This window comes from Myxine glutinosa, chromosome 6, assembly GCF_964187855.1.
Source record: "Myxine glutinosa chromosome 6, kmMyxGlut1.1, whole genome shotgun sequence".
In the NCBI taxonomy this organism is placed as follows: domain Eukaryota; kingdom Metazoa; phylum Chordata; class Myxini; order Myxiniformes; family Myxinidae; genus Myxine; species Myxine glutinosa.
The window spans coordinates 103,810,020-103,831,043 of NC_136266.1; the positions used below are offsets into that span (position 1 = coordinate 103,810,020).

The following is a 21,024-nucleotide window of genomic DNA, read 5'->3' on the forward strand; positions in this document are numbered from 1 at the left end:
GAGTGGGATTTTTGGACCTAGAGTGCGTTTCACGTGCTCGAAATTATGAGCGGACGAAATTTAGTTTAAAATCAAATTAAATTCGTACAATGGCTGGCCAAGGCGACCAAATGCCGGTGGGAATATAGACGAAGAACTAATGGCCCAGGACCAGCAGGAAGAGTTGGTAGTGGAGGAAGCTTAAGAGGGTGCCGCAGTTGGTAAAGAAAATGGTGGCGCCTCGCACGTGGCGGCAGAAGCCGAGCCCACTGTGCCAGTGTACATGGGCCTATTTATGGCACAAATGAGGGCATTAATTGTCAAGTGGGGTGAAGATAAACAAAATATTTGATAGGAGGGAGAAGGCGAGATGTGTGAAGAATAAAAAGAGTACTCGGATGGACACAATGTGGGAGGACATTGGGCGTAAGCTGAGCGGGGAGGTCGCGGTGGTACGCAACGGGGTGAAGCGGTGCGAGAAACGCGTGGGGAGTGAGTTAAAGCGGAGCACAGCCAAATTGACTGGGGCTATGGGAGTAGCGACACGGAGTATAGAGGAGCCGACGATCGTCGAATTGGAAAAGAAAATTTTGGGGGCGCCGGCGAAGGCTGAATTGGAAAAGGAAATTTTAGGGGTGCTGACGATCGTAGTGTTAGAAGTAATAATTGGGGGTGAAGAGACTGGAGAGACATGGAATAAATCATTGGGAGGAAGAAATGGAACACGCACAAGGTCTGTGTTTGCACCGTGATGCCATGCTTGCTCACCCCATAAAAAGTTTGCAGGTGCTGGCGGAGAAGCAGGGGAAGGAGAGCCCCGAGGTGAGTGGCGCTAATGGCGGGAATGTGTTTGGCGCGAACGGGTGCTCACAAGCTTGGGAGAGAGGCGAGACCCGGGCGTTCGCGAAGGGTCCATTGTGCGGTATGAGAGGGAGTGCATACCGGAGTGCGAGGAGCGAGAGAGTGGTACGGAGTACGAGAGAGAGTGTGTACCGGAATGCGTGGAAAAAGAGTGTGCGATGGCCGAGTGTGTGAAAGAAGAGTGCACACCGGAGTGTGTGTGGGAAGAGTGTGCACTGGAGTGTGCAGTAGCGAAGTGTGTGTGGGGGGCGCGTGTGCGCCTGGGTGTGCGAGTGTGGAGTGGGTCGCGCGTGGTGAGGACGTGGCCATGGCATTGACACCGACCGGGGTAGTCCTTAGTGGGACGGGTAAAGAACGCGAGCCCCCGGTGAGTTGTGTGCCATGGGGACCGGAGGGGATCGGTGCTGCATCGGTCTCACAAGGACCGGCGTGCACTATTCATGCCTCCGCCCCCCGCACGGTATGGTTGGCACCGTATCACGTCGGCGGCAAGGGTGGGAGGCTGGGTTTGAGGGGAGGTATGGGAGGTTCGGGTTATCGGAGCCACGCACCTTATCGGGTGAGGTGCTCCGACCGTGGCCGGTTGGGTCATCGTGCGTGGGACCGAAGGGCCCCACGCAGGGATGGAGCCCGGCACTTGGGCCCATCGATTCCTCCCCCCACGGCTCGTCGATGCCGGTCGGATAACCCACACAGGTGACCAACCACCCGCATGGATAGCTCGGCCCTACGAGGCCGAGCTGTGACGACGTACCTCCACATGGAGGGGCTCATAGTTTAGAGGACTGGAGGGAGTAGTGTACCCCACGTGGGGGAATGGTAGTGTGACCATTCCTCCCATGGGGGGGGGGGGGGGGCCATGAGCATTAGTTTAGGGGGATGACAGTGTTAGGCACATGGAGGGGCCAGCAATGGCTGCCTCCATGGGGCACCGAAGCTAGCCGAGGGAGGGCTAGGATAATGATATGGATTTAGAAGACCTTAGGGACAAGATGTAAGTAGGACACCTGAACTGTAGAGGGGACGTAGAGAGTTTAGGTAGTTGTTAAAGAAAAGGGTGTGCCTAGTGTAAAGGGACGACGGGGAAGCACGAGTTTTAGGGGAAATTAGATAGATAGATGATGCTGTGTGTTTGAGGAATGGTGAGTGGAAAAATAAATGGAATTGTGTTGAGGTGTGTGAGAAAGATGGTGTGCAAGATATTTGGTGTGCAAAATAAGTGGTGTGCGAATAAAAGGTGTGAAAGTAGTTGGTGTGGAAGTAATTGGTGTGGAATGCATGGTGCGAAGGATTGAATGGGGGGGGAGGTGGAACCCATTCGCGAAAGCCTGGGGGGTGGGGGGGTAGTGAAAAGCCAGGTCGAGGGCATAGGTAAATTGCATGGATATTGACACCCGTGGTGCGGGTAGTAGAAAGTAGTATTTTGTAGGGTGCAGTAGACTGTGGAATGGCTGGGCGTGTGGCTTAATTTGTGCATGTGGCTTAATTCGTGCATGTGGTTATTGGGGCACTCCATCACTGGTAGCTTGCCTGCCAGGTAAGGCCGCAGGTAGGCTCTGGGAGCCGATTAGGATAGTGTGTGAGTGGGGCCCGAGGATCCCAAGGGAGGACCCGGGTTGCCCAATGCCGAGGTGGGCAAAGAGGGGGTAAGTGCCAGGGAGGGCCTTCCCCGGTTAGAGTAGTCGCAAGGAGCAGGCAAGCTCAGGAGGCAGCTTCAATGGCGGAGGTGCGCAGGTAGGTAGACCTACTGGTGGAGCCACATGACCCAGCCCCGAAATTGTGCGAGGGCACAGTGAGAAAATTCGTTGGGGTGAGACCCAAATTCGGAGGGCACCACAGTGTGGGCAATGGGAATTCGGGTTCTTAGAAGCACTTAGTTTAAAGAGGCCGCTTGGCAGGATACGACCCCGGGTAGTTTAAATGAGTAATGCTATTAGTGTAGTTAGGATGAGAAATCCCTTCGCACCATCCACAGCCAGTCACCGAGGAGGACGAGCTTCACACCAGGGTTCTGTAAGCCGTTTGGAAGTAAGACGCATCATGACGTGAGTGAGACATTGTTTTGTTCCATCCCTTCCTTCCTGGAAGGGATTTGGAGACAAATTTGGTACAGAGGGGGATATGGGAGACAAGACATGGAGACGGATTGTAAATACAAGGGGGGCTGGGGTAGTGTAGCCAACGGTGGGGGTTGTACGGACGGTTAGGGACGAGCTTGCTCCGCTCGCTGTTCTGCGTCCCTCGCACCGCACCAGGTATGGTGGTGCCTGGTCACCTTGTTTTGCGTGTGCTACCGTGTGCCTTTCCCTTTGCTTGTTGTGCCTTGTCTTCCCTCCCCGCCCCAGGACCATTTTGGAGGCCGAACTGTGCAGCACCATCACACCTGTGCATCATCCATGCTGCCGTGTTGCACCTGTGCAGCTGAACTGTGCAGCACTCTGCTGCCAAACCCACCTTGCTGCACCTTTGCTGCACCTATGGACCAGAAGCCTTGTGGCCCGCACCTCTGCTGTGCAGCATCTTGCTGCAATTAATCTTGCACCTTCGGACCACTTGTTGAGTGGCACTGACGCCACGCAGTTGGACCACGTGAGAGTGGCCCTGCTGGCAAATAAAAAGAAATTGTGTGCTATTGTGTACCAGTTATGAAGATGGAAGATTTAGATGGCCCTGATGTTCCACATGGCCTGTATGCCGGTCAGGGCCAGCCGGTTTTGTTCGCCGCGCACGGAAGATGCAAGATGCAAGCAGCAAGTGCCACATTGAGTGTTTTGATTTTCTCTCCTCCAATTCTTTTTCAAAGTGCAGGTCCTGGGTCGTAGAATTGTAAATAAAGGTGAAGTTCTGTAATTGTACATATAAGAATGTTGCCCACCGGCTATGTGTTTTGTTTACAAAATTCCGGAAATACTCGGATAGTTGTGGGTGTGAGTCTGATAGAATAGCTGCTCAACGCATTAGGAGGGACAAATCTAGTGTTAAAAATGTCGCACACATGAGTCAGAATAAATGTTAGGGGGATTACACCTATGTGTCACATTAAAAGTAAGCGTAAAATTGCATGCCAGACTCTACCGGTCGTTCCGATGTTGGGGTCGACTCGGGACGAGTCTGGTGAGAGAGGGGGCTAATGTTGCAGTTTTGGGAATAAAGGAAGGCCCCCCCTTTTTAGTTAGTTGCACAACAACATGTAGCATCGCTTAGTTCAGTTATTCCTTTTTAAATGTTAAAGTATAGTCTCCTTTCCTGTATTAGTATGCGTTGGAGCAGGCAAGTAAGTGTAGGCTTCGTTGCTCCTTGGGCTGGAATGCCATGTGCTAGGGCCTGGAACCAGTCTGGGAGGCCTGAGGGAGGAGCTGAAGGGGAGTGACCGGTAAGCGGCAAGCAGCCAATGGAAGCTCAAGGGAGTGGCTAACAACGGCAGCCAAGGGAGGGGCTTGGAACATTCTAATGGGACTCTGGGGAGGGGCTATATAAAACCCTGCCCCGGGCCCCCCGAGGAAGAACGGAAGAGAGGAGAGAAGAGGTGTGGTTGGAACTCTGTCTGTGATCGAGGCTCTCTGTGCACGAACTCTCCCTGCCCTGCGCTCTGCTGCCTGTTAATAGCGCTTGCGAGGATGATCTCTCCCGGGGCAACAGACGCCAACGATCTCTTTGCCTGAGCTCCCTGCACGTGCCGCGAACATCCCAGGGACACGCCGAACGTGCAGACCGGAGCGAACGGCACCAATGGCCGAGCTTTGAGCGCGTTCTTCATCCTTTTCCCTGCGTGAGTGAGTGGGCCCTTTTCCGGGGATTAAGTAAGGACGTTAAGTTTCTGCTCTGTCTCTTTTCCCTGATCATGTGTACATTATAATAAACCTGTGTTCTTTTGCATCCATTTGGCCGTACACGTCATTTCCCACTATTGGCTTCGCATTGGACGAATAAAACCGCTCAATCGGGGTCAATAATAATTAACGGCACGAGTCACATGACACGCAAACAGCTCGGGCGTCTCAGACCAGCGTGACTCGTGCGAGGTCCAGCACCCGTCTTCGTGGCAGCGTGTGTATCGAAGGTACTTGGGGATTCCACCGGATACCCTTCCGCATGCTCGCTACGCGGGTGGTGGCTGGAATTGCTTCGCAATCTGCCCCACGAGTGTAAAGTGGGTCGCGGCCTCGTGGACTTGAAGGCCCGAGGGGGAAAAGGGTTTAACCCCCCTCTGTACGTCGATGGGCTCGAGATCCACAACAATACTATATCTATATTTGTATGTATATACGTATGTATGTATGTATGTACAGTATATGTATGTATGTATGTATGTACTATATGTGTATATATGTATGTATATACTATATACAGTCACGTGAAAAAGTAAGTACACCCCATGTAAAGTTTTGACTTTTTCAACATATTTCAGCATACAGCTATTTGATCTTCATTTCAACAATATTGATAGATAAAGGTGATATAATATAACAAATATCATGAAACATTTACATTTTGTAGTCCATTGTATAATTTAAATAAACATAAGTGCAAATTTCACATGTGGAAAAAGTAAGTACACCGCTACATTTATCACTACTTCAAATACCTAAAATTAGAATCAGGTGCACCAGCTCAGGTGCAAATGATTAGAACATCGTTAGAGAGGATCTTGGAGGAACCTGTCTTATTTAAACCTCAGACATTTAGTTTGGTTTGCTCTTTGTTGTTGAAGTGTGCGGCGTCACCATGCCTAAATCAAAAGAGCTCTGAGGCCTTCAGAAAGAAGGTTATAGATGCCTACGATTCTGGGAAGGGATTTAAAAAGATCTCCAAACAATTTGAAATCAATCATTCGACTGTCCGGAAGATCATCTACAAGTGGAGAAGATTCCAAACAACTGCCAACTTGTTCAGGCCAGGCCGCCCCAGCAAATTCGGCCTGAGAGCAGACCGCAAGATGCTGAAAAAAGTCTCTAAGAACCCCAGAATGTCATCACGGGACCTCCAGGTAGCTCTTGCCACTGTTGATGTCAAAGTGCACGAGTCTACCATTAGAAAGAGGCTGCACAAATTTGATCTACATGGGAGGTGTTCCAGGAGGAAACCTTTCCTGTCCAGAAAGAACATCAGGGCAAGACTGATGGGACTCTGGAACATCCTGGGAGGTGTTCCAGGAGGAAACCTTTCCTGTCCAGAAAGAACATCAGGGCAAGACTAAAGTTTGCCAATGAACACCTAGGCAAAGATCAGCACTTCTGGAACAATGTGCTCTGGACAGATGAGTCAAAGGTAGAGCTATTTGGCCACAGTACCAGAAGACATGTTTGGCAAAAACCAAAGACAGCATTTGACCACAAGAACCTGATACCAACTGTAAAGCATGGTGGTGGAAATATTATGGTTTTGGGCAGCTTTGCTGCATCAGGGCCTGGGCAGCTGACCATCATAGAATTAACTATGAATTCTTCATTGTACCAGAGGGTGCTTGAGGATAATGTGAGGCCATCTGTTGAAAAGTTGAAGCTCACGAGAAGGTGGACCTTGCAACATGACAATGACCCTAAACATAACAGTAAATCCACCAAGCAATGGCTGAAAAGAAAGAAATGGAGGGTTCTGGAATTGCCAAGTCAAAGCCCGGATCTAAATCCCATCGGGATGTTGTTGGGGGGATTTGAAACGAGCTGTGCATGCAAGAAACCCCTCAAACATCGCACAGCTGAAAGAATTCTGCATGGGGGAGTGGGCAAAAATTTATCCCAGTCAATGTCAGAGACTGGTAGACGGTTATAAGAAACGCCTACTTGAGGTTGTTTTTGCCAAAGGTGGCAATACCACCTATTAGAGCCAAGGGTGTACTTACTTATTCCACATGCGAAATTTGCATTTATGTTTATTTAAATTATACAATGGATTACAAAATGTAAATGTTTTATGATATTTGTTATATTATATCACCTTTATCTATCAATACTGTTGAAATGAAGACCAAATAGCTGTATGTTGAAATACGTTGAAAAAGTCAAAACTTTACATGGGGTGTACTTACTTGTTCATGTGACTGTATGTGTTTATGTGTATATATCAATGAACTTTGCTTATATGCTACATTATAAAATGGCGAAGGGTCGAAGGCTGTCAATATTTTCAGAGCTAAAGGCTTTTTCCCCTGACGGCCACCACCCTCCGGCAGACTCCCCCCCCCACCCCCCAGTCGGATGCCGTATGTTGTCCCATTCTGCAAACCACTTTTTGATTTTCCCGTTATCATCTTGCTCGGCGTCCACATTGCTAAGAGCGCCAACTTTGCTTTTCCAGGTCTTCACTCCCTGTCTGTGTGCTGAGAAACAATGTGCAATGTCGGAATGAACTTTGCTTATCCGAGGGGAGGGTGTCTGATCTTCTCTTCTCCTTTTTTCTATATGTGTAATACATTAAGGCTTTTCTGTCATTTTTTTTACCACAGGCTTGTGCTCGTAAGTATATATTATGATACAAAGATGAACTGATCAGATTTCAGCATCAAGAGGTAAAAGGTCAGAGGTCATGTCAAGTAAAAATGTGATACATCAGATCAGCTGAAGGGATTTAAGTCAAGCTTGGTAAAATTATGTATAATAATGTAATAATGTGGGCGGAGGCATATTTGTCGGCGTCGCGATGTTGAAGAGTGCTGTTCCAGTTGTGTAATGTGCTGATGGATGACTTCCAAGGAAGATGACTTTGGCCCCGAGGGCATGTCATAGGGTGAACTGAGCAGAACAGCAGAGCAGATTTTTAGGACACGTGAGCTGATGCTGTGCTTCCAGTTGCAGAATCATAGTTGAGGGTTGCCAAAAACCTCTCCACCTTCTCTTGCAAAAGACATAGTTGTTAGCAATTAGGTGACTTGATAAATGAGGAAACATTTTCAGCTGTGTGGTATGTAAACTAGACATTGAGTGAAATGAATGAATGAATGATCGTTTTAAGGCCATTTTTCCCCGCTAGACCAGGAGTTAGCCTTGCGGGCCCCATGACAATCATGGTTCCCTGTTTGAGGCAATGTTTTTATGGCCGGATGCCCTTCCTGACGCTATTAAAAAAACTAGACATTGAGTATTGTGTATTATTTTCGAACACTGTTGAACTGCTTGACTCTCTCCCAGCATTGATATTTTGTTAACGCCATAGTGTTGGTGCTGTTATACACATTGGCAGGGAGCTTGGAGACCACCGGTTGTTTCGAGAGTAAACTGAGGGCGAGGCAAGATCTGCGCAACCTGCTGCCTGCTGTCAAAGTTTGGGCTGATTGGATGCTGGGTCACCATGATGACTGGAACCCAACTCCATGCCCATTGGATATTCCACAGAGGTTGGTGGGAACCCATCGGTGACATTTTCTTCCAACCTCCTCTTTTCAAGCAAGGTTAATTAATTTTGGCAGTTAATTTGCGTTATTGGTGCAGCTTGTAGATGTATCACATATCGGACAAGGACATCAGCAAACTATTAACAAATCAACATGTATGGGATTTGAAAAATTGGATATCAGCATCGTGAGCTACATATATGGGAATATCACTCAGGCCAACTCCTATCCAAATAGGACTGATGTGCCCAGCTATTCCAGTTATATCTAGAATGGCATTCGGTAGAGTGCATACCTCCGCTAGGCTGAACAGCAACAAGATTGAGCCTCACAGAGCGAGGTGATGTTGGTTAAAAACGCAATAAACTTTGATACATGCAAGGGAATGAAGGAACAGGAGTGAAGGGGAATAAATTCATTAACCTTCAATTAAGTGGCTTGGGTTAAGAAGGATTAATGAAGGAAAAGAAAAAAAGATTGTGGGTAAGGATGGGGGATGACATGAGATGGTGGTACACTGTCTGCTTAAAGCCGTGGAGGGAAGAGTGCCCTGGGATGTGGTTTTTATTCTATATTATCTCTGAGTCGAGGCTTGTGGAAGAGCTGGATGGATCAGAATGCAACAGATCAAAAGGAAAAGTAGAGGACAGTGGGGGCAGGGGGGGCAACAATAGGGTTGAAGACAAAATAGAGGGTGACTTAGACAAATAATAGGTGTAGGGAAGAATGAGTGGTAGGAGAGGACTCATAGATGGACAAGATGGGGATTGTTTTTTTGTTTTTTATTTTGAAATTTTCCCGAAAACAATGCTGAGATACACTAAATGTGAAGAGCTACAGAGAAAAAGAGGAAAAATTGGCAAAACCTTCTGAAACTGAAAACAAGGAAACCTCTTCACAGGACCACTGTAACTCGGACCAGCGAAAAAATGTTTTTTTAATGTCATTGGTTGTTTTTTAGAAGACACCATCTCCACACTGGATGGCTGTTTGCTTCCGCAGGGAACTCATCTGCCCCTTGTTAGGTGTTGCTTTTAGTCCTGGAAGGGTGTCGCACTGTCGGTCACCTTCCCCACTTAGCAAAGACAGTGAGGGGTGTTGTTTTAGTCGCCGACAACCCGACCATGCGGCAGGTAGCATTGGGTTACATGTTACCAGTGGCAGTCCCAAAAGACTGACCTTTGGATACAGAAGCAAACCCTCAGGAAGAAAAACTAGATATTTGGAAGGAGCTGGGATCGGGGTGGGATTAACAAGGGTAGAAAAGATAATGGTTTTGGATTGGGGATGACCTGGATGATGATTGGAGATTATTTCTGGATTGGGGATGATCTCCAGTAACAACTGGAAATAAGCAATAACTCCTTTCCAGTTGTTACTGGAGTTCGGCAGGGGTGTGTACTGGCTCCCACACTCTTTAGCGCTTGTATGGACTGGATTCTGGGGTGGATGTCAGAGAGGCCAGGCTGTGGTGCATCATTTGGGAGTGTCAAGATCTCTGACCTTGATTTCGCAGATGATGCAGTCATCTTTGCGGAGACGCTGGATATTCTTACAGGGGCCCTCCAGGCACTGAATGAGGAGGCGGAGCCGCTGGGATTACGGATATCCTGGGTCAAAACCAAGATCCAGGCTTTCAATAACATCTTGGATGCTGCTGTCTTGTCTGTGCCTGTTTGTGGCGAAGGTGTTGAGGTCACGAAGAGATTCACTTACCTTGGCAGTGTTATTCATGTCTCTGCATGTTGTGAGCCAGAGGTTGTTAGGCGTCTGGGTCGGGCCTGGGGAGACATGGATTCACTGGATCATGGGGTGTGGCACTGTCAGTAACTATGCAGGAGGAGAAAGTCAGAGTCTTTAAGTCCTTGGTGCTTCCATTCTTGCTCTACGGATGCGAGACTTGGACCCTTACCAAGGGCCAGAGAATGAGACTTTTGGGAACTCCTTTGGAACTAAGTCTCTTCGCAGAATCCTTGGCTATCGCTGGTCGGACTTTGTGTCCAACGAGCGGTTGCTGAGAGAGACTCAGATGAGATTTGTTTCCTGTTTGGTCCATGAGTGTCAGCTGCAGCTATATGGACATGTGGTTCGTTTTCCGGACGCTGGTCCAGCTCACCAGATACTCTCAGCAAGGGAGCCTTGTGAGTGGAGGAAGCCAACTGGCCGACCGTGTGCCTTGTGGTTGCAGCAGGTTGATTGGCATCTCAAGGAGATAGGGATGGGCCAGGCATCAGCCTGGGGGATGGCCAGACGGAGGTCCCTGGAGTACCGTCAGAAAGTGGATGCGGCGAAGCTCTGCTCCGGCCCATGCTCCCTTACGTTACATGACCTGACCTGACCTGATGATCTGGAGGCTAATTTTGAAATGTGGTTTGCCCAATAGAGATCATGGCTCTGAGTGAGACCCAGGAGATTGAGTGACTGAACTTCTGCAAGAGGATTGTTGAGAAAGTAGATGGGAGGCTTTTGCCTTTCGGTCCTTTTGGAGAGATTGTGTGAGATTTGTCTGGATTGAAAGACGTATTCCAAGTGTTTGACCAGCTTGTGATTTTGTCAAGGTCTGAAAAGAGGGAAGAGGCTGCTGCCTGCCTATCTGAAGGATGAGGGATGTTATGGCAGAGGGTAGCGTCGTCAGCAAATATATAAAGGGGATTTTCCAGAAAGTCTGAGAGATCGTTTATGAAGATTAGGTATAGGACTGGGCCCAGAACACTGCCTTGGGGCACTAAAGTCGAAGTCTTGACAGAGTGAGGCAATGAAAGGATTCCGTTGAGAGCCACACTTTGGCTCCGAGAGGGGAGGAAGTCATTAACCAAAGAGTGGAGTTGTCCTTGGATGCCATAAACAGAGAGTTTGGAGAGCAAGGTGGGATGCCAGATTGTATTGAAAGCTCGAGATATGTTCAGAGAGACTGCCCTGTTCTCATGTTTGACATTGAGGGCCTCCATCCATTGTTGGGAGAGTAGCAGCAGTATGTCCAAGGGTAGAGTGAACTGGTCTCAATCTGAATTGATGCACTGAGTTGAGGTCGTTAGAGTAAAAGAATGATTTTCTGTACATTACAAAGTTGGACTCCATGACCTTGCTGATGATTGGCTGTAACGTAATGGGTTAGTACTTGGGTCGGGTCAGTGTTTGGACATTTTTACCTCTGCCACCTAAGGTGGATGGAGGTTATGTTTTCACCCCTGTTTGTTGTCTGTGAGCAAGATATCTCAAAAAGGTATGGACGGATTTGGACTGTGTGTGTGTGTGTGTGTGTGTGTGTGTGTGTGTGTGTGTGTGTGTGTGTGTGTGTGTGTGTGTGTGTGTGTGTGTGTGCGTGCGTGCGTGCGTGCGTGCGTGTGCGTGCGTGCGTGCGCACGCGCGGTTTTTTTTTTTTTGGTGAAGATTTGGATTCGGATCTGTATGCTATCATTTTTAACGTGATTCATCCCCATTGAGAGATTGGGCCAAAAACGATAGACGTTGTTCCAAAAAGATCTGGACAACTTTGTTTGTTAATATATTTAGTACCACAAATGATCCAACAATATGCTTTCTTTTATATGACACAGAAACTCAAAGTTTTCTTTATTTTCAGGTCTGGTGGTTTCATGTAAAATAAAATGCCGACTCCACAGGAGAAAGCTCAGTGCGTCGAATGGTTCATCGAGACGAGATCCAACACGCAAGTTGTGTAATTTCCATACAAGTTATAGATGGAATCTGCTATTAGAGAGTGGTACAAGAGGTTAAAGAATACTGGAAGTTGTCAGAAACAGAAAAGTACTGTTCGACCAGGCACAAGCGCAGCAGACCTTGAACGAGTGTGTGAATCATTTCAACAAAGTCCCAGAAAATCAATCCGACGCGCATCCAGAGAACTGGGACTACCAACCACCACTGTACACAGGATTTTGCATAAAAGACTGAAGCTTTATGCTTATAAGGTGCAGATTCTGGAGGACCTCAAACCAAATGATGGACTCCAACGCAAGGTGTTTGCCTGGGGAATGCTCAGTCGCATAGACAATGACGAAGATTCCCTGAAAAAGGTCATGTTCACAGATGAAGCTTGCTTTCATGTATTGGGGAAGGTCAACTAGCACAATGTGAGGATCTGGGGCTCTGAAACCCCTCCCCACCCCCCCCAAACCCCCAATGTGGCCATTAAACACAAACGCGACAGTCCAAAGGTCAATGTGTGGTGTGGCTTTCTCCATGACCGCTTGGTGGGTCCGTTTTTCTTTGCGGAGGATACAGTGGCCTCAGCAACTTACATGAACATGTTGGAAGGATTCGCCTTCCAACAGATTGAAGACCTGCAACCTGATATAATTTTTCAACAGGACAGCGCTCCCCTTCATTCGGCATTAGTCATTCGAGCTGTCCTGAATGAAAAATTTCCAGGTCGCTGGATTTGCTGAGATGGACCAACCGCCCGGCCTCCACGATCACCACACATAACCCTCCTTCATTTTTTTTTTTCTGTGGGTGTTTGCCAAAGATGTCTACAACACCAAGGTGGCAAACCTTTAGGATTTTCGTTCACGGATCACAGATGCATGCACACTGATGGACGCAAACATGCTGAGGCGAACATGGCAAGAACTCGTGTATTGCTTTGATGTCCTGCGTGCAACGAACTGAGCTCACATTGAAGTGTATCGATGCTGTGCACAAAACTGAGTTTCTGTTTCATATAAACCAAAGGGTATTGTATCATTTGTGGTTCTAAATATGTTAACAACCAAAGTTGTCCGGGTCTTTTTGGAACAACCTGTATGGCATGATATCTCAAAACGTTAGGGGTGGATTCGGATGGAATTTGGTGGACATACAGGTTGGGTATGTGACTTGGTCGACAGGTTGGATCTACCTCGTGTCGTTATATTTTATGTAATGGAATGATGTTGGCTGACTTCCATGCAGATGGAATATGATCTCGGGCAAATAATAGGATGAAAACATCAGAGAGAGGATATACAAGAGCAATGGAGCAGGATTTTAGGACATAGAAGCTGATGCCACCTGGTGCAGTTGCAGAAGCAAAGTTGAGGGTTGCCAGAGACTTCTCCACCTTCTCAGGTGCATAAGAGACCAAGGAGCAGTTTGGTGTGACAGGGTAGGGATGGGTACAAGAGAGCAAAGGGATGGGGATGCAAGATTTGGAAATGAACACAAAATAGAGGCATTCGGCCTTCTCACGAGCGGAGTCTGCTGTGGTGTCATTTGAAGAGAGGGAATGGATTGAAGGGGAGCATCCTCCAGAGACATACAGTGCATTCAGAAAGTATTCAGACCCCTTCACTTTTTTCACATTTTGTTATGTTGCAGCCTTATGCTGAAATCGTTTAAATTCATTTTTTCCCTCATCAATCTACACTCAATACCCCATAATGACAAAGAGAAAACAGGATTTTAGAAAGTTTTGCAAATTTATTAAAAAGAAAAAACTGAAATATCACATTTACATAAGTATTGACACTTTGCTATGACACTTGCAATTTAGCTCAGGTGCCTCCCATTTCTCTTGATCATCTTTGAGATGTTTTTACACCTTGATTGGAGTCCACCTGTGGTAAATTCAATTGATTGGACATGATTTGGAAAGGCACACACCTGTCTATATAAGGTCTCAAAGCAGACAATGCATATCAGAGCAAAAACCAAGCCATGAGGTCGAAGGAACTGCCTGCAGAGCTCAGAGACAGGATTGTGTCGAGGCACAGATCTGGGGAAGCCTAAAAAAAATTTTCTGCTGCATTGAAGGTTCCCAAGAGCACATTTGCCTCCATAATTCTTAATGGCAGAAGTTTGGAACAACCAGGACTCTTCCTCGAGCTGGCCGCCCAGCCAAACTGAGCAATCGGGGAAGAAGGGCCTTGGTAATAGAGGTGACCAAGAACCCGATGGTCACTCTCGATGAGCTCCAGAGATCCTGTGTGGAGATGGGAGAAACTTCCAGAAGGACAACCATCACTGCAACACTCCACCGATCTGGGCTTTATGGCAGAGTGGCCAGACAGAAGCCTCTCCTCGGTGAAAGACACATGAAAGCCCGCAGAATCTTGTTTCTCAAGAGAATCCTTTAGGTGCTTTTTTGCAAACTCCAAGCGGGCTTTCATGTGTCTTTCACTGAGGAGTGGCTTCTGTCTGGCCACTCTGCCATAAAGCCCAGATCGGTGGAGTGTTGCAGTGATGGTTGTCCTTCTGGAAGTTTCTCCCATCTCCACACAGGTTCACTGGAGCTCATCCAGTGACCATCGGGTTCTTGGTCACCTCTATTACCAAGGCCCTTCTTCCCCGATTGCTCAGTTTGGCCGGGCGGTCAGCTCTAGGAAGAGTCCTGGTTGTTCCAAACTTCTTCCATTAATAATTATGGAGGCCACTGTGCTCTTGGGAACCTTCAATGCAGCAGAAATTTCTTTTAGGCTTCCCCAAATCTGTGCCTCGACACATTCCTGCCTCTGAGCTCTGCAGGCAGTTCCTTCGACCTCATGGCTTGGTTTTTGCTCTGATATGCATTGTCAGCTGTGAGACCTTATATAGACAGGTGTGTGCCTTTCCAAATCATGTCCAATCAATTGAATTTACCACAGGTGGACTCCAATCAAGGTGTAGAAACATCTCAAAGATGATAAAGAGAAATGAGAGGCACCTGAGCTAAATTTCAAGTGTCATAGCAAGGGGTCTGAATACTTATGTAAATGTGATATTTCAGTTTTTTGTTTTTTGTTTTTAATAAATTTGCAAAACTTTCTAAAATCCTGTTTTCTCTTTGTCATTATGGGGTATTGAGTGTAGATTGATGAGGGAAAAAATGAATTTAAACGATTTCAGCATAAGGCTGCAACATAACAAAATGTGAAAAAAGTGAAGGGGTGTGAATACTTTCTGAATGCACTGTACTTAACAAGGCACCACCAGGTTTTAGAGGAGTGAAATAAGGTTGAAAGTTAATTTGAGGTTGGACAGATGTTGTTTTCTGTCTTCTCAGAGTGGACACACACTTGTTGCAGGCTCTGTGGAATGATTTTAGGTTGCCTTTAGTCGGATTTGCCTTTCAAGCGGATAATTTGGGTTGTTTCAATGCAATAGCCTCAACAAAGGATTCGGTGTACCATGTTTGGAGGAGGAATATGATAACTGAAGATGAGCTCAGATAAATCTGTATGTAAGGGGAACATGCTAATAGCTGTCTCCCTTGACCTATCACGTGCCTTCGATACGGTCTGGGACCCCGCCCTGCTCACCATACTCTCATCCTATGGTATCCATGGAAACCTCCACGCATGGCTTGCAGACTTCCTCTCTGGTCGCAGTCAACATGTGGCCCTGAATGGGTTTCTCTCATCTCCCCTTCCTGTTCAGGTTTTAGTTCCCCAAGGCAGTGTTCTGGGTCCTGTGCTTTTTCTGGTCTTGATCAATGATCTCTCCGACTCTGGAAAATCCTCTCTATCTCTTTGCTGATGACCCCACTCTCTGCCGCTCCATTCCTCATCCCTCAGATCGGCAGGCAGCAGCTTCCTCACTCTCTGCAGATGTGGACAATATATCTCAAACTGGTCAAACAAGTGGAACATGTCTTTCAATCCTGATAAATCTCACACTCTTACGATGTCTCTCCGAAAAACTGTCTGGACAACCCTCCCATCTACTTTCTCAACAATCCTCTCCATGAAGTTCTGTTACTCAAGCTCTTGGGTCTCACAATCTGCCATGATCTTTCCTGGGAAAACCATATTTCCAAGCTGGCCTCCAAAACAAGGTCGCTGACTGGGCATCCTCCGTCGTGCAAAGTCATTCCTGGGAAAACCATATTTCCAAGCTGGCCTCCAAAGCCAGTCACCGACTGGGCATCCTCCGTCGTGCGAAGTCATTCCTTGGCACACCTGAGCTCTTCACCACATGCAAAGTTTTCATCCGCAGCTCAATGGAATACTGATCTCCCCTCTGGGCTGGTGCTTCTGCCTCACACCTAGCTCGGCTTCACGCGGTTGAAACCAAAGCATTCAGAATCATTGGTATCTCCCACGATGAAGCTGATTCTGAAGGCCTTTCACTCTCTCACCGTAGGCAGGTAGGTGGTCTTTCTGTCTTCTACCGACTCCTCTCTGGCCTTGCACCCTCTGCTCTGTCTGTGCTCTGCCCCCCCCCCCCCCCCCCAAATATTCCTGCAGGACGCACAAGATCTGCCAGCAACCCTCTTCTAGTGAAACTGTCAAAATCAAGACTCTCTGCTCACCTTCACTCTTTCATTCCTCTTTTCTCCGGTTTTTCAAACAATCTCCCTCACTTTTCAATCTCCCGCACTCTCTTCAATCCCTCTCCTCCCTCCAGGTCTTTAAAACAGCTGTTCACCACCATCTCTTATCTTCCCCCATCCAAAACCTTGATGTTATCTACTCCCGTTAAAACACCCCAAAACCGCTTCTTTCTATCACCAACGTATTTCCTGAAATTCCTTGTAGTGTTAATTTGCTTTATACAGTGTACCCCTCCCTCCTCCCCAGCCCTCCCCCTTTCACAGATCAACCAACGTCCCTGTTCTCTACCGTTGTTGTGCTTGTGTGCTTCCCTCTCTCTCCCCCTCTTGTCTCCCGCTCCCTTCATTGTATGTTTTATGTGTCTGCATGTTTTCATGTTCAATGTGTTAGCTCTTATCCGAGCCTCGATCTTGTATACAAAAAAAACTAAAAAGATATATTCGTGCATAAATCGAGGGAATCGTGAAACACTAGTTCATGCCCTCATAACGTAGCACTTGGTGTTGGACTTGGACGTCTGTAACTCACTGTTCGCAGGTGCCTCCTCTCTCAAGCCATTGCACCTTATTCAGAACATGGCAGCGAGGCTCGTAGTTAAAGCTTGGAAATTTGATCACATCACCCAATCCTTAAGGCACCCTGCCTTCCTACATGTCAACTTAAAGATTTTGAAATATCCCTGAGAACGTTTAAAGTGACAAATAATAGGCTCCTGCCCAGATTTCTGATTTAATCACACATTACATCCCCAAGAATTTTCAGGTCTAACACTAGGAGTCTCCTGGTACTTATTTTTAACTAAGATGAAGACTTTTGATGATTTGATGATTGAGCATTTGCATTCCTCCGCAGCCGAAGACTTGAAGGCATTATGTTTTCGGGCTGTCCATTCGGCTATCCCACTGTGCATCCGTCTGTCCATCCTTTATCGGTTTTTTTTTATTAGCATGTTACCATTTTTTGTTACCATATACCATGATAACTTGTGAACTGCTGAGGGAATCTCGACCACATTTGGCACAAGTATAGAATGTAATAGAAATATGAACCGAATCAATTTTGTATTTGAAAGGTCAAACGGCATGTGCCCTTTACTTAATAACCATTTTGTTACCGCAATAACTTGTTAACCACTGAAGGGGTTTCAGTCTAGCCTGTCACAAGTATGGACTATAATACTAAGATGAATTGATGAGATTTTGGGTTCAACAACAGCACATCGGTCATGTTCCTTTTGAAAATGATGTTGCAGACCATAAACTCGAGTTTATAGAAGCATCTGTTGTTGTCTCTCTTCTACTTATCTCTCTTTTCTCTCTCTCCCCCTCTCTCTCCCTCCACCTCTCACACCCCCTCTCCCTCTCTCTTTCCCTCTTAAAAGTCACATGAATTTTAATTGAGATCAAACATGACGCTGGATTGACATCTGCCCTGGGTGGAGGAATGTTCATCGACGGATTCCTATAGAATTCTGTTTTCTAGTTCAAATAGGCTCCTTACCTGACTTTAAAAATTGTTCCACCCTCATAATTTAGTATTTAAATCCCTTAAATACTCGCCTTTTAACAATTCCTTTTTCTTAACTCCCTATCCTATTCTTAAAAATACTTTCTTTAATGTCAAGCGCTTTGAAAGTTTCTAAAAAATGAAAGCTGCTACTTGAGGAAATATAAGTTCATCTCGACTTTGAACCGTCTTCACAGATTACCCATCCGCAGTTTTTGGAGGATTACCAGTGAGCACAATTAACGATCATATACAGGTGTGACATGTGATTTGATGGTTGGAATGCTTACTACTGTTGTTTTTTTTGAGCGGTTGAATGCATACTGTTACTGTGAAATTTTGACACTCGCTCCCTCGAATGTTGCACACACCCAATCCTAGTTAATTACCTCCTTTCTGTAAGGTCATGCAGTCATACCACATGGCAGGTCTACCCTACTTCCCACCAACCCCCCTCTCCCATGGGATATACAGAATGGTGGGCAGCAAAATTGTATTGACGATACGATCAGTCGTTGTTTTGATTATGGCAAGTATCCAAAGCTATTTGAGAGCAGTGAGCTGGCACAGTGCCCAGCACAAGGTTTATTTATGACTCCTCCAGCAGGCTTGTGTTGGTAAACTCCAAAATGATTGTCATGTCATCAGGCAAGACCAGCATCCTCACTGCCCTCTCTGCTCTTCATCCTTCCTCCCCCTCCTGCCATTTGGATCCCTGCCGAGGCACGCTGTGGCTTGAAGCCAAGCTCCTCTCATGCAGTCGCCTGCACTCCCTCCCCGTGTGACCATCTTGGCAACCTTCCCAGCAATGCACTCTACACGTGTTCAGCAGCAAACCCTCCTCCCCCAATCACCCTACCATCAACATCTCGCTGCTTTCGCTTACGTAATGGCTAGAATCGTTGAGAACGATGGAACGGTGTGACAGGAAGCAAGCCTGGTGAACTGTTCAAGGCAGTGTCACCAGAATGTCAGTTCAATGCCATGCAGCAACTCTCTGCATATGGAAAACCTTTGGATGCCTGTCTTATATTTGCCCCTTGTGGGAGCACATGAGACATGGTTGGTTTTGCTTTCAGTGGCAAAACGACATGAGCTCTTGTTCCATGAAGAATTGCTGCCTGATAATCGCAAAATATTCGTGCTTGTTGACTCTCAGGAAGAAAGTTTACGACATTGAAACAATGTTACGGACTTTTGGGGAGTGACTTTGGAAGCAACGGTGACCTTGCAGGGTCTTTGGGGACAAGTGATACAGGAAAAGTTATCATTTTGTGAAAGTACAAATTATCATTCTTGCATGCCATTTATCAAATCCCAAGACCACCGGTGCAGTTTGTTTGCAACCGTTCCCGAGTCTTGCGATACGGTGGACCTATCTATTCGTGTATTTTATCTGTCCCCTGCACCACACACAGCCATCGACAAGGAAGAGGCTAAGCCTGTCCTAGCACCGGAGAAAGTTGATCACCATCTTGTAACGACAACCGCACTGTGACAAGTGACTTCCTTATGCTTTCCTTGACCCCACACTGCCCTCTTCCCCTTCCCCCAATTCCTCTGCTTCCCTTCCACGCTTGAGGTATCTGTCCTGCCATCCTTACCCTCTGATAACGTCCCTTAGCCTCCTGTGTCACGGCCTGTCTTGCTGGGAGTTTTTTCCACCACTCCCCCGCACCCCACCCCCCCCCCCTCCCTTTACATCCTCCTACCGTGATTACTGAGTAGGCCTTTGACTTCTATCTGCTTCCAATCCATCACTTTTGGACTTTGGGCACAGAAAAGGTGTGACCATCTGCACTCGCATTTAGTCTCAGCAGGAAACTTATGTGTATAAAGCTTGACGACGACAAGCTTGTATAAAGCTTGCATGATAAATTCTCTACATTTTTTTTTTTAACTTTGTTTGATCTTCATAACCTTTTTTTCTTTCTCTTTTTCACATTATAAATTGGTAACACGATTTGTTTGCACCTACTTTGACCTCCTTTTTGGTGTCTAGTCGCTTCCACAGAAATTGTAAACGGGTTGATAAGGGAAATGTGACCCAAATTTGTCATGATTCGGTGTGTAAAATGTATGTGAACTGGCATGATGCTGGTCTTGGAGTCTTGATTTTGTTTCCATGGCGAGAACACGTGTTCACTACAATTTAAATGCAGGGCCGGTTGAATGTCGTGCAGGCTGGAAGTCGACGTGTGGGCCACTCTGGCGTCGCTATGCAATGCGTTGGCAGGCATTGATGCTGCCATTGGTGATGCCCCACGTCTTGAGGCGAAGCCCGGTGCTGGTCTAGCGCTGCTCATCCTGCAGGAGGAGCGTGACCTTGCAGGGTTTGTGCCTTTGCTGTCTGCTCCCCAAGATGCCTGCTATGTCCCAGAAGGCACTGACAAGGTAACTTGTACTTTTTAAGATTGTTTTGTTCTGCTGTTGGCTTTTCGAACGCTATTGTTCTGATGTTTGGTTGTCCTGCAGGTGGGTCGAGTCGAGGTGTGAGAAAACGTTAATTGCACTTCCATTAATTCTCATGAATTGTTTATCTCTATTGATCGTATGTGAATGTGGATTGTAAATAATGCATACACAGTTTGGAAAATGTAAAATGCACAACTTTATGAGCATTACTTTTGTGCATGTGTAAGCATTTTAGGGCCCAAAATGAAAGCTGTTCCACCGTGTGGTTTTTGCAATCCCAGGTGACAGCCTGAAAATGTCACTTTGGTTTTGCAAGTTTGAGATTCGTCAGTGCCATAATGATTCACCCTTACTCGAGCAGAATTTGCAAGTTGCATACTCTTGCATGTCTTTATACTTAATGCTAATTCGTACTTCCTCCGCGTTCTCCATCAGTTGAGGTCAAGAAATTGTGGCACCCACCAAATCTCTTTGTAGTCCTTGCACGGCTCCACTAAGGTGTCATCAACCACCTGAGTGCCTTGGACGGTGATGTTTCGGATTGGTATGCTGTACAGTGGTCTTACTTGGATTTTGAGTGTAAAGCATGTACTTTGCCCTCATTGGTCCTCACGAGTGCTCAGGCAATTCCACCCCATTAAAACATTTCCCAAATTGTTATTCCACTTCCAGCAATCTTGC

At 46.8% G+C, this 21,024-nt stretch overlaps 1 protein-coding gene across 4 annotated transcripts in view; it reads left to right on the forward strand.

The window, feature by feature from the left end:
- The window catches only part of SMG6 (SMG6 nonsense mediated mRNA decay factor), a 376,938-nt gene that overhangs the window by 82,987 nt on the left and 272,927 nt on the right, over nt 1-21,024 (forward strand). For all 4 annotated transcript variants that reach the window (XM_078780312.1, XM_078780313.1, XM_078780314.1 and 1 more), the window contains 2 exons: nt 8,020-8,173; nt 20,112-20,322. In XM_078780312.1, coding sequence (XP_078636438.1) covers nt 8,020-8,173; nt 20,112-20,322 — 365 coding nt within the window. The remainder of the gene's footprint in view (nt 1-8,019; nt 8,174-20,111; nt 20,323-21,024) is intronic.